General features: G+C 38.5%; 1 protein-coding gene across 26 annotated transcripts in view; it reads left to right on the plus strand.

The window, feature by feature from the left end:
- Nucleotides 1-14,118, plus strand: part of plekha5 (pleckstrin homology domain containing, family A member 5) — a 220,552-nt gene that overhangs the window by 131,597 nt on the left and 74,837 nt on the right. For all 26 annotated transcript variants that reach the window (XR_010911952.1, XR_010911955.1, XR_010911956.1 and 23 more), the window contains one exon: nt 11,289-11,372. Coding sequence is in view for 18 of the 26 variants with exons in the window: in XM_067489761.1 (XP_067345862.1) it covers nt 11,289-11,372 (84 nt within the window). In the remaining 8 variants the exon portion in view is untranslated. The remainder of the gene's footprint in view (nt 1-11,288; nt 11,373-14,118) is intronic.

Genomic DNA, 14,118 nt, shown 5'->3' on the forward strand with positions numbered 1-14,118 from the left:
CACTAGTTTACAGGAAGAAATGACCAGACAGCTCTTGCCTTTTTACAGCCATCCCTGTCTTTAAAGATACACATACAGAAGTATCCACATGGCTTCTACCCATAATTCCCCGGGGCTCACCAGCCAGTCCCCACACTAACCCACTAGCCGGGCTGTTACACACCCCCCCCAAGAGGGTTCAGTGTCCCCACAACCCTCAGTCACTGCATAGGCCTACAACAAAGTCCCTTAACTGTCCCAGTGTACCTCAGTGCGGCCTCGGTACACTGGCTAGACCCCTGGACAGCGCTCCGGTAAGCCTAAGGCTGGTTAAGATGGCAAGCTGGGTGGCCAGGGTGCAACTAATCCACTCCACCAGGTAATCACTATGAGGGTAGAGTGGTGCGGTCCGGGTCTTATTTATCCCAAGCAGCTGGCACACCTCAGCAAACAGCCGGCTTTCAAAGTTCCATACCTGATCACTGTGTAGTTCGTCTGTTACCCCAAACTGGGAGAACATGTCCTCCACCAGACACTGAGCTGCTGTGGTAGCAGCACTGCATATGCCTCAGGCCACTTCGTGAAGTAGTCCATAGCAACCAGGACGCCACAACCAGGTACTGCTGCAGCGGCCTTCGTAAGCATTGTATGGGTCCCTTTTCGCCGTGCAGTCATCACAGCAGTGGATGTGGAGCTCGGCCAATAGACACCAGGGCAACGACAGCAAAAAGGTCCTTGGTTCAATCCCTGGACCTGAACGGACCTTTCTGTGTGGAGTTGCATGTTTCCACCGCATTTGTGTAGGTTTGCTCCAGGGTCTCTGGTTTCCACCACCACTAAAAACGTGTGTTAGGGGTTAGGTCAGGTTGGCCCATAGCAGAGTCTCAGGACTAACCCTCCATCTGACAATTTCTTTGTACACCTTATATGTGTAATAAGAAATAAAGCACTTTACATATCATATGTGTTATGACTTAGCAGACCCTCAGAGATTTCTTACAGCCCTAAATAATTAAGTGACAGCTTTTCTAAAAACAAAATGTGATGAATGTTGTGTTGTTGTCTGTAGGCATTTTTGTGCAATGAAATCATTTGAGGAAGTAGCAATTGCTAAAATATTTGTGTTTGTAAAATTCATTAAAAATCAAAGGCAACTTGTTCCAGTGAGAAATAATCCTCATGCTTCTGAGGAGTAGTTTTTTTACTGACACAACTAAAGCTACTTCAAGAAGTTCCCACAGTCTCCTGTGTATTAATAGCAGCTCCCTCATGCCCATGATTATATAAAATATCCAGGAATCCTGTATTTCTTCTGTTCTTGGCATGTGGACCTATAATTGGCCTTTGTGCTTTGGTTTTTACTTTAATAAAGTAGCAACATGCTTTAAAAAGTTCTTATCAGCAATGTAGGTCACATTTGTAGAATACTTGTTACATTCATAGTAAATTGTAAGGTCATTAATGGAGATAGGATGAAGGTGGGGGGAAGGTGCCTGTTGTGATAGATGTAATTATGATTTGTGTGGTGGCTGGAATTAGTAAGGGTGCAGTTGCTTGAATGAGAGTGGGAAGGATGTGATCTAGAGAACAGCTGGTAGGATTGTTAGAGAGGAAGAGTGTGAGTTTGTCGTACTTGTTCAGAACGGAACGCAAGAAGTGCTTTAGTCATTCATCATGCAAAACATTGGTTGTGGAAACCCATTGACTCAAATGATGAATGTTTTGCAGGAAAAGTGTCTTAAGCATTTTTCACATATGAACTCTGTACAATGTCTGTAAAAATCTGCATTTTAACAGGAGAAACTCCTGTTTTCAGTGCACAGTCAGTGCAGCCAGGAGGCATAACATGTTTTAAAACGTAGTGCTCAAAGGATAAAGTCAGGATAAAGTCAGGAGCATTGTAGTCAGACATTTGTATTCTCACATATACACTCCCTCCGGACCAAGTCAGGAGAATGTCAGGTTTCTGGTGCATGTGTGAAAGAGGCTTTAGTTTTTGCTGCCTTTCTCTATATTTATATAATAAAATATGTATAAATTAATAAACTTAATCCAACGAATTTGAAGTTCTGGGAGGCTGTAATGGCATTAGCTGATTAAAAATAAGATGCGCAGCTGCAATTTGGATATTCTGCAGTGGTTAGGTACTTATGCCCCTGTGAACAGAGTATTGCAGTGGTCATGACGAGATCTGATCAGTGCCTGCATAAGGAGTTAGTTTGCATATTGAGAAAGTTAGCGTCTGATCTTTCTGATATTGTAGAGGGCAAATGCGCCTGTCCAAGAGAGATGGAGGAGGTGCAGTCAGTAAAGCTTAGTTGGTCAAAAACATTGATCCCTCCCCTGGATTTTTACAAAGCTTTGCAGGGCAATTACTGAAGATCTTAGTATGATGCTGAGGCTGGCTGTGAAGAGCAGAATGTTTGTCTTGGAGAGATTACAGTCACATTACAGAGACATACAGAAACGTGAGACATTGAAGAGCTATGTGTCATTAGCATAGTAGATGATAGAATGTAAGGATGTGATGGAAAAGAATTTTGGTAAACAAAAACAGTTGATAGAAAATGATTCAAAAGACCAACCTTTATTTCAAAAAGGCAGTGCAGTATTTTTAGGGTTAGACACTATGTAAGACATGTACCAAAGCAGAAGAGGAGGGACCAGAGAGAAACAGGCTGTTAGCAGGGTCAGAAGGGATCAGGAGAATCAGCCGAAGTACTGGCAGATCCAGAAAGACCCAATTCAGAGGGTAAAGGGGCAAATCAGAGGGAAAAATGTTGGTGGAGCATGTAATATATGAAGGGAAAACTAAGAGCTGTGATATGGAGGGACTGAGTGTAAGGAAGAAATTGAAGAGTAGGGGATGTGCTGTCAGTGCTGGTGGCCTTTTTGAAAGGTTAGTGGCCTGAGGGAGAAACAGTCAATGACAGCCAATCTGCAAGTGGAGAAGAGAAGAGCCATAGCCAGGCTGTGAATACTGACACATGCAAACACACACACATTGACCACAGAGGAGCTTTTTCACATGGCATTTAGTCATAAACATTTGCTGACATTTCGCATTTCATATTGTTCGAAGATGATAAATTGTGTGTGTTTGTGTGCATGTGTGTGTGAGAGTTAATGTGCATATGTGTTTTTGTGTTCCACCATGAAACCTGATGTTGTGTGATGTGTATCCAGTGTATACAGTTTATTAAAAGTTCAGCTTGGTATTCGGATGTTAATCTTGTTGAATTTATAACGTATGTTTGCGTGTGTGTATGTGTGTGTGTTGCAGGTGTCATTTGCTGTGCAGCAGAACAAACTGTGAGAATGTAAAATTACATTTACAGCAACTATTGTTAAGGGTTTTACATGGTTGACTAGAAAGAGTTCATGCTCAGAGGTTAGAAGAAATATGAAAAATCCAGTACTAAAGAAGTTTTCTCATTTCTTTTTCATCTCTCATCACCCATTTAACAGCTTTGACATTTGCACTTCTTGGAGTTATAGTAATATGTGTTATGTCAGGATTGAGGCATATTATTTCTTGGTAAAAGTGGCTGCTGGATACAGTATGTACATAGGGCTGGAAAATCCTTTACAGTGTAGTGAAAGGTTGACAAACACAGAAAGATTGAGTAACCAATATGGTTACTCAATCTTTCTGTTTGTCCTAAAACGCTGCAGGAATTACATGCATTTGCTTGTTATTCTAATACAACAACCATTGTATGAACACATGATTCAGGCACCAGAATTGTCCAATAGTTTTTTGGTCTGTCACATCTGATATCAGTAGGCTGTTGTTTTAAATTGTCATCCCTTCATAGACACACAACATCTTAATACCCCTCCCATTCTGTTTACCACCCTACTTTTATGTGATTATTTTTGAATTGAAGTTTTTTGGCTCCAAACCAGGAAGCAGCCGTGTATTGGCTCTCGGTTTCCTCTGTTTATTTCACTTATTTGTTTTTCTCTCTCTCGTCTTGGCCTCCCTTTACAGTTTATTTCTCACCTCCCATTTTTTTCTCTCTTGTCTCCATGTGTCTCTTTATTTTCTGCTCTCTGTTGTACAATGGCCCATTCCTTGAAGCAACTTAATAACTACCAGCTGAGAGCAGCTTTGGATTCTTCCTGAAGGGAAATTGTTGACTGATGCACGAACTGAAACTAAGGCCTGTCATGTTGTAGGGGGTGGTCAGGCCGGTGTGTTGCTGATGTACACTCACATTAGTTTGCTGCTTAAAACTGTGTTTGCAGTTGAGGATTATGATCAAAGCGAAGCTGGAACCCAGAAAGAGTTGCCTTTCTCCTTCTCATTTTAATGGCAAACATATATGTAGTTTTGTAACATTGTTGACAATTAGCTGTCCAAGGAATTAACATTCACATCTGATGATTCTGTAGCTTATCATTGATCACTGATCACTCATCATTGATTTATGATATCCTAATGCCAATGCTGAAAGTTGTCTAATATCATAAGACTGGTTCAGCTTTAAAAAAGCAGTCCATTCTCATTCCTGACGTGTCAAAAAGAACCGCTTTGTCCAGTCCTTTCAGTATTTGGGTACTTATTAGGGTAACTATTTGTGGTGATTGACGCTTTGAGCTTTTCAATGTAGTTTAATGGAAACGCCCCCAACGCTTCAAATATTTGCTACCTAAAACAATTATGTTGAATATTAAGTCAAAAAGTCTCATAGGGTGGTGGATGGTACAAGAAGATACACAATTTTCCACAGGAGACCAGGGTTCAACTCTAGTGCAAGATATTGTGCACTTTATTGATGATGTTCCTGTATCCTCAATACAGATGCTGTTGTTAGCATGGGGTCAAATAGTGGCGCTCCTGGAGCATCAATAGTAACAAATAATTACATTATTAAACAATAATGTGGTTATGCATTTGTGTAGCAGTATTACAAAGGATGTGATATTTGACACCGATAGTAAAAGTGATATTTATAAGGTCGTTATTGCTGCTGCCTGTTGCTGTTCGTGTTTAAATATCTGTCTGGTGATTATTGGGAAATGAACCGGTTGGTTTTATGACTCAAGGTGACTCACACAATCATTTCTGTCTCATCAGAGCTACATCAGGCTGTGCAGTGCTGCAGAGATGTGACTAAAGTTAAAATAGGATAAGACGCAGCGCATTTCAAGTCTCCTGGCTTGATACTTCACTGTGATTTTTCTGACTGCATATCTCATACACAGTATAATGATGCCTCTGGTTTGAAATGCTGCTATAAGTTGAAGGTGAAAGCTTGTTGAAAGCCACCGTGATAGTTTATTCACTACTGCTGTGCTGTCTTGTTATCAGCGGCAGATAGGTTTCTGGTTCTTCTATTTCTCTAGTTTTTTTACATGCTTAAAAAAGACATCACATAATCACAGTATGCGGCTGATATGGTTTGCTTTATTTTTGTCAGCCTAAAGTGTGTGTATTTCATTTATAAAACAGAAAAATAATCAGTACTTGTACTAGTTTTTTATTTTTTGGCATCTATGCAGATATTGATGCACACTTTTCTCTGTTTCTTAACGTCCCTGTGTTCTGGCAGACCTGCAAAACACTCCTCCTGCTATTGGGCACTAGAGTCGCATAGTGATCCCATTAATGGTGCTGCACGGCTGGATGGACTCAGGAGAAGCCCCTTCCCCTACTTCCCCTGACTCCCAGCACATCTGGCATCCCCAGATGTGGTTGTGAAAACAGCCAACTGAGTTTATTAAAGGATTCAGGTGGATGAAAATTAATGATTTAAATTTTCACTATGTGTCATCGAGATGTCTATGGTCAGAATAGAGATTGACACAGGCAATATTAACATCCCTTGAATCTATTCAATTCAATTCATTTAAACTTTATTTATATAGCGCCAGTTCACAACAAAGTAATCTCAAGGCACTTTACAGAATAAAGTCAAGACTATAATGATGTATAGAGAGAACCGAACAATTCCCCCTTGAGCAAGCCCTTGGCAACAGTGAAGAGGAAAAGCTCCCTTTAACAGAAGAAACCTCCAGCAGAATCAGGCTCAGGGTGGGCGGCCATCTGCCTTGACTGGTTTGGGTGAGTGGAAAGTGAAGAGAGAAAAGAAAAAGAGCAACAAAAGCAACAACAAAACATCGGACAGGTTGATAGGACCAGTAGCTGCACACTGGAAAACACACAGCTTCAAAGCTGGGGACACCTGCAGAAAGGGACAGAGAAAGGGAGACAGAGAAGGAGAAAGACAACTCTCGGAGAAAACACAGAATCAATGTCATACAGGGGTGAAAATTATGGGTTGAGAGGAGAGGAGAGAGGGTTAAAAAGTAGAGAGGGTGTCTGCTTCTGAACTGGAAGCTGGTTCCACAGGAGAGGAGCTTGATAGCTAAAGGCTCTGCCTCCCATTCTACCTTTGGAAATTCTGGGAACCACAAGTAGGACTGGATTCTGAGATCGAAGTGGTCTACTGGGATGGTATGGTGCTATGAGGTCTTCTAAATATGATGGAGCCTGAACATTCAGAGCTTTATATGTAAGAAGCACGGTTTTAAATTCTATTCTAGATTTAATGGGAAGCCAATGGAGAGAAGCTAGTGAAGGTGAAATATGATCTCTCTTGCTAGTTCCAGTCAGCACTCTTGCTGCAGCATTTTGGATTAATTGCAGGTTCTTTAGGGAGTTACTGGGGCATCCTGAAAGTAGGGAATTACAGTAGTCCAACCTAGAGGTAACAAATGCATGGACTAGTTTTTTTGGCATCACTTTGAGTGAGGATGCTCCCAATTTTGGCAATGTTTTGTAGGTGGAAGAAAGCTGTTATAGAGATTTGTTTTATATGTGAGGTAAAGGACAAATCCTGGTCAAAAATAACTCCAAGGTTCCTTGCAGTAGTAACAGAGGCCAGATTTATGCCATCTAGAGTAACGGTATAGTTGGACATTATATCTCTGAGATTTTTAGGCCCAAATACTATGACTTTAGTTTTGTCTGAGTTTAGAAGTAAAAAATTGTGGGACATCCAGGCCTTTATGTCTTGTAGGCATGCGTGAAACTTAATTAACTGATTTTTTCATCTGGTTCCATAAGTAGTTATAGCTGGGTATCATCAGCATAGCATTGGGAATTTATGGAGAGTTTTCTAAAATTGTTGCCTAAAGGAGACATATATAAAGTAAAAAGTATTGGTCCTAACACAGAGCCTTGTGGAACTCCATAGCTAACCTTTGTGTGCATGGAGGATTCATCATTAACATAAACAAATTGAAGTCTATCAGATAGATAAGATTTAAATAATCATAGTGCAGTTCCTAGCAATTCACATTTACTGAAAAAAAGTATTTATTTATTTATTTATTTATTTATTTGTACTGGCAATGGCCCAATGTCTGTTGTGATACAAAATTACTATGAAACTGTTACAACAAGATTAGTTTCATGGATTGGTTAGGTTTAGGAAAACTTATCAAGGAGGTGGAGGGATGGCTCAACAAAACATAGGACTTCCCAAAAGGAGGCGGGTTTATATTGATTCGGTTCTAGGTCTATCCATACGTTGTTGTAATTATCCTTTTGAATCCATCTGACTAGGTATTTGCCTGGTAAATGACTAGGTAAATGCTTTTTATGTTGCTAGGAAGTAGTGTTGGAAATTAGGTGCTTTGTTGGAAATTAGGTGCTTCAAGGCCACCTTTTCGATTTTTTTCTTTTGTAATGTTCAGTGAGATTCTAGGTTTCTTGTTTTTCCAGTAAAATTAGATGTTAGTGAGTCAAGTGATTTAAATCAATTATCTGTGGGAGCTGTAGGGAGCATTGACAACAAATAGTTGATTTTTGGTAAGATTTTCATTTTTACTGTGGCAATTCGTCCAATGAGTGAAAGTGGAAGTTTTTCCAGCATCTGAGATCGCCTTCTATTTTTTTAATATAGGGTTATAGTTGAAATTGATCAATAAAGCTGGAGAGAGTGAGTGAGAGTGAATGAGAGTGTGTAAGTGAGAGTGTAAAACTCTCTGGGTGTCCCAATTTGTGATTACAGTGGCCCTGAGTGCAGTGTATAGCTTTTTTATCAAGTGAAAGACCCTCCGAAACCAAACTTGTGAAGGATGCTGAAAAGTAATACACAGTTAACTTTATCAAATGCTTTTTACGTGTCTAATGATAAAATTATGGTTTTAGTTTGTTTTTGTTGTGACAGGGTGATTAAGTTAAATAGTCTTCGGACATTGTCTGATGGGTTCCTGTTTTTGATGAATCCTGTTTGGTCTGGGCGGACTATGATGGGAGTCTCTATTCTAGTAGCTAGTGCTTTGGCGATGATCTTTAAATCTGTGGTGATAAGTGAGAGGGGACGGTAACTGGAAGGATGGGTTGGGTCTTTGTTGGATTTTAGTAGAAGGGTCATGATAGATGTATTCGTGTGTAGGTATTGTTGAGGTAGATTTATTTCCGTGGTTACTCTGTAAAATAATGGTGACAAGATTTGCCAGAAGTGTTTTTAGAATTCTGCTGGAAATCCATCCGGACCAGGTGATTTATTATTTGGCATTTTAATAAGTGCTTTATGTAGTTCATCAGTGGTGAGTGGTGCATCTGAGCTGTTCACATGTTCTCGGGATAGTGTTGGCAGTTGGAGCTTGTTTAAAAAGGTGTCTATATCTGACTTATTACCCTATGTACAGAGGAGTATAGGGTACTGTAGAAGTTTTGAAAGACGTTATACATAGCCTGTGGATTGTTGACAGTTTGAGCTGTGGAGTTCCTTATGGATGTCATATTGCATTTTATAATAGTTTAAATCATTTTGTGTTTGTTCACTGGGATTAATGGACTGTGAGTTTGTTAATTCTTTAATGTTTTCTTCCAGTTTGCTTATTTCCCATAGTGCTGATGGTTTGGTATCCATAGAGTTGTTAATTTCCAGAAAGGATGCCCACTCTCTCTTTCTGAGATTATCCAATTCAGTGTCTTGGAGTAATGATGAATTGGAACGACATCGTGTGCGTGGTTTAATATGGGTTTGGATGTTTAGTGTGAGTGAGATGGGTGCGTGGTCACTGATTATGATTGTGTGAAATGTGGTTTCAATTCACCCAATGTGGTTTTACTTGTTGGGTGAGTGAGTTATTGATAAGGAAAAAATAAATTCTGCAGAAAGTCTGATGTGGAGGGGAAAAGTAAGTATGTTCTCTAGATTTGGGATTATTTACTCTCCAGCTGTTACTGAGTCCATTGTAATTCATATATTGTTTTATTATTTCTGTAGAGTGCCAATTTCTTGTATTGCCAGATGTATTTGAGCGATCAATTTTGGGGGTTTATGACAGTATTAAAGTCTCCAGTGATAATGATGTTTGTTGAGTCACATAATAATGAAAATAGATTATGGAACAAAGATGGATCGTCATTGTTTGGACCGTAAATGTTAACAAGTGTGAGCTTTGTGTGATTAATTGATGCTTTTACAAATAAAAATTTTCCTTCTGAGTGAACCACTGGTGTGTTGAGGACTAATGGGATGTTTTTATTAATTTTAACACCTCTTTGCTTGCTATTATATGTTCATGAGAATAATGTTTAAATAATGTTTAATTGTTAGGTTTGGCATGTCCGAATTGTTCAAATGTGTTTCCTGTAAGAAGCATTTATCAGCTTTTAGCTTAGCCAGATTATTAAGGATTTTAAGTTTTTTTGTTTGGGTTCTGAAGCCACGCACATTCCATGATACTAGTTTAATTGACTATATGGTTGGTTGTAAGTTAAGAAGCTTAATTTAAATTATGTGATGAGAATGAGAATGAGAATACATATTGTCCAGTGTGAATAAGTAAGTGTGAGGTAGAAGTGATAAAACAATAATACAGAGAAACAAACAAGTGTATATATGTTCAAACATAGGGTAACAAAAAGGAGGGAGACATTAAGGCAGGAAGGGCATTTTGAATCTGTATGAATTCAAGTCAGTGGTATATGTATATTTATCTGATCCGAATGGTGGTGGAGGCTTGGTTATTTCTGATGTGTTAGTCGGTGTTTGATAAATGTTGTGTTTGTTAGAAAAGCCATGGAGTGATGCTGGAGTTGCAGTAGAGTTGTCCTTCGATGTACAGTTTGTCCACTGTCAGGGATGCACGTTTGATGTTTTGTCTGTGTTGTTTCATGATGGGATAGAGTATTTTACGCCGTTCGTTTATTTTGCGTGGCAATATGGAAATGGAGACCCTATTTGGTTCCTTTTAGTTCTTGTCCTTTGCTCTTAATCAGTTCTTTGTGTTTATACTGTTCCAGTTTGGCGATGATAGGTTGCGTGTTCTGTTCGAATGTGATCCGAGACGGTGAACGCGGGGTGGAAGGTGATGTGATTGACTGTGTCCGGTGCAAGTTTGAGTTGTGTTTTCATTAATTCTTTAATCAGTGCTTCGGGGTTGTCGGATGGTTGTTCTGTGATGCCGGAGAATATCAAGTTGTCACACATGCTTCTAGTTTGAATGTAAATCAAATCAAATCAAAATACTTTCCAACACCTTTTTGTATTTTTTCGTTTGTCCATTTTTTCATTGAATGTCTTGACAGTAGTTTGGAGTGAGTTATTTGACTGTTCTAACTTTTCAATGTTGTTTTGAGCAAATTCTAGACTTGTTCAGAGTTCTTTTATTTCGTCGTGAAGTGTGACAAGTAGATCTAATTTTCTATTGATAAATGCGAGTACACTGACCTCAATGTCCGTAGTTTGGAAGTTTCTGGTATCTGTAGGTGATGATTTTTTTGATCTTTTGCTTCATCATTTAAATACTGAATAATTGGATTTAATATAAATCAATAATTAACTCATGATTTTTAGGTCTGATGACAATGAAACAAGACAAAATGGGGAAATGGCACAAACAAAAGACAGAAGAAGATAAAGGGAGAAAGAACAAACAGGAGCAATGGATAAGCGAAGAACCAGTGGGGCAGAGAAGGAGAGAGGGTGTGTAGAGATGGGAGGCCATTTGGTGTTTTCACTCTGAAACTGTCGAGTCTGTTGTGGACTGCTGTACCTACAGTTTGGGAGAAGAACGATTTCAAAGTAGAGTTTCCAAAGCGACAATATGCTGAAGTTCAGCATTACCCACAGCAACAGGTGTGTGACTGAGTGTATTTAGAGTGTGACTGTGAAGTGTTCTGCAGGGAGCTGATTTGTTTTGTTTTGCTTTTTGGTTTTTTTTCCAAGCGTTTAAGGTAATATTTTTTCTGCTGTGATATTTTGACATGCGTGAAAAATCACATATGAACTGTTGTGTTGTTTTACTAATTTTTTTTTCTCCTTTCTTTCAACCTTCAGTCACAATGAGCGAAAGGTGACCTGTAAACACCCAGTGTCAGGTGTCCCCTCCCAAGACAACTGCATCTTTGTTGTAAACGAACAGTAAGTCTCTATGCACTGTGACACAACCACACAACACTGTCTGACTTAAAACGTCATGGAAAACTGGTAGAGCAAATATGACAACAAGTTTAATAGAGAACATAAGGTTTAGTGCAGATTAGCATTTTCCTTGATAATAGAGGTTTTAATGACAGCACCCCTGGCAAGGAAGATGGACCTGGGGCTACTGATGATAGTGGAATTAGTATTTGTGCCATTTATAACCTGATAATTTAAAACCAAACTACATCATCAGAATGACGCAGGTGGCTCAGGCGATATGACTCAGAAAGGGACAGCAGTCAGAATAGTGCCAGGAGAAGTCAGGAGTCATGAGGGAGCCTCATACACAGTATTGTAGGTACCTTAACCGTGTCACTATACACATACAAGTTGTTTTCCAGGCCAAATTCCAAACAAATGAAGCAAGTGGATTTATGAAATGCACACTCTCCTGAAAATCATTGTCACTAAAGTCTAAAAAAGAATAGTTTTTAAAAAATTCCAGTAATAATATTTCAGTTACACACTCTAAAAACAACTTGTTACAACATTACTTTTGTTGTTACCAAAACAAAGATTGTTTTGAAATCCCACATTTAATAATTATAGTTGTCACACTTGCACACGTCCCTCTTAGCAGCACCATAAGCAGTAAGCTGATTGGAAAATGGACGTACCTACATTTAGTAGGTGGAACGATTCCCATGAATTTGATTTTGTCAGGATGAGAGCTGATAAGAATATTATTGTAACATGTAAATTAAGTGTAAGTAGTATTAAGACTTCTTACACTGTAAAAACATGACCTCAAACACTTATTAACACAGGACAACAATATAAAGCTCGTGGAGACACACCATAACAAACATGACCCTCTGCAGTCGTGGAGAATGGCTGCAGCCCTTCAAACAACTAAATTTGAATCATCAACAGCAACAAAAAACTAAAAAAGTTTGAATTAAATTACATTATTTAGCTGTGTGGACAAAGTTAATGGAACAACTATGAGCAGCATCTGAATGTTTGCATTGTATTAGTTTCATCACCTGAATGCAACAAAAAGTACATTTTCCTAAGGGGTCAAACAGTGGAATTGACACGTGTTTATAAGAAGGATTTATTGTACAACTGTTGGATCTGAGCACGTTCATTTTAGCCCGGTGTACCGACTAAATTCTCAACAGACTATATATAGGAAGAAAAAGCAATAGTTACAAAACAGCAATGTCTGGAAGCCTCTTCTTGTGTTGATGACATTTATATAAGGTATGTTATTAGTAGACTCCACAGTGTTTAGATGTGAAGGGTGACAAAACTTTCTCGGTGGTTCAGTGTAAGTACAGTACATCTTCTTTTTGCAGCAATGTGGCTTTAGCACTGGTGCTGTGGGGGACTGGCTGCATTGTTTGGAGCCATGTTAAAGCTCTTGACTATCTGAGGTCTGGTCTTTTGCATGTAACAGACACTGTTAATGTATGAGTCCATGCAGCTGTGAGGCTTTAACAAAGCTTTAACAGTCTGCAGCTCTCAGCAGCACAAATACCGAACACTGAGCAAAACTACTTTGTGCTTATCACAATCCAGACTTTGTTCATCGCCCCAAATCCTGTCGGGTTTTCACAACATATAAATGTAGCATGTTAGAATCTGTTTTCAATGCCGCTTCTGCAGAGTTGATGTTGTCTGAGCTCCCTGTAGGTAGGGGTTTCATACAAAGCAGGATTGTGGTTGTGTTTTACCCACAATATACTTGGGATAATCATTTCCGTTTGAGGATCTACACTACACATGTTCACAGTGCCACAGCCGTATGTGTGTTTCTTTTGTTTGTCTACTCCTTCGCTTATACTAAGCTGCCTTTGTGTCTCTATGTACATTGTACATTATTATGTGTGTGTTAATTTTTTTTAATTACATAAAAATTTTTTTACATTTTTTTTTTTTTTTTTGTCTTTTAAAGGAAATTGTGAGTCTAACAAATAAGGACAGGATCAATCAAGTACACTAAGGAGTTAGACATTAGAGCTGTATTAAAGGTTTCGTTGGTGTTTTTAAAGAATTATTTTAGTTGGGTCTTATTTTTGTACCTGCTAATATAGTAAACTACATTTCCTTTGTTTTGTTAAATCTAAATTTAACTTTATTTCTTACAACAATTAACAGAGTGCGCTTTTTGGAGATTCTCACAATTTATTAAATCTCAGTCAACTGCAGTTTACATTTATAAAAGAAATTGAAGGTAGATTTATATGATGAATCTCACAAAGCAGATTTTCAGCTAATAGGAAAATACTTTGACCAACCTGGAAACCATTTCAGGTTTTTTTAAACTTAAAAACATAATTCACCTCCTGCTTGGAAAAACTATTTAACTGAATTTAGATTTATTAGTTCATCAGTTTTGAAAATGTAAATCTAACTCAGTTAAGTAAACTCCAGATATGAAGTTGATTCTGCTATTTAATTACATGGCCAGTCAAAACATATATTTTATTTCTTTTGATATTTAATGGTTTAAAGAACTTGTTTTTATGCTGACACAAAGTACTTCCAGCTGGCACAACTGAAATTATTTTGTACCAGAATCAGAATAAAGACATTATCTAAGGCTGCTCCCAGTGTCTTTGCGAAATGTTAATGTGTCTGCAGGCAGAGACTGAATTCAACACTATCCTTCATCATGGTTAACATCATTATTTATTATTTATAAAAAGTCTGTAGTTTTATTTCTTTATTTAAAACT

Source organism: Channa argus, chromosome 21, assembly GCF_033026475.1.
Source record: "Channa argus isolate prfri chromosome 21, Channa argus male v1.0, whole genome shotgun sequence".
NCBI lineage: Eukaryota > Metazoa > Chordata > Actinopteri > Anabantiformes > Channidae > Channa > Channa argus.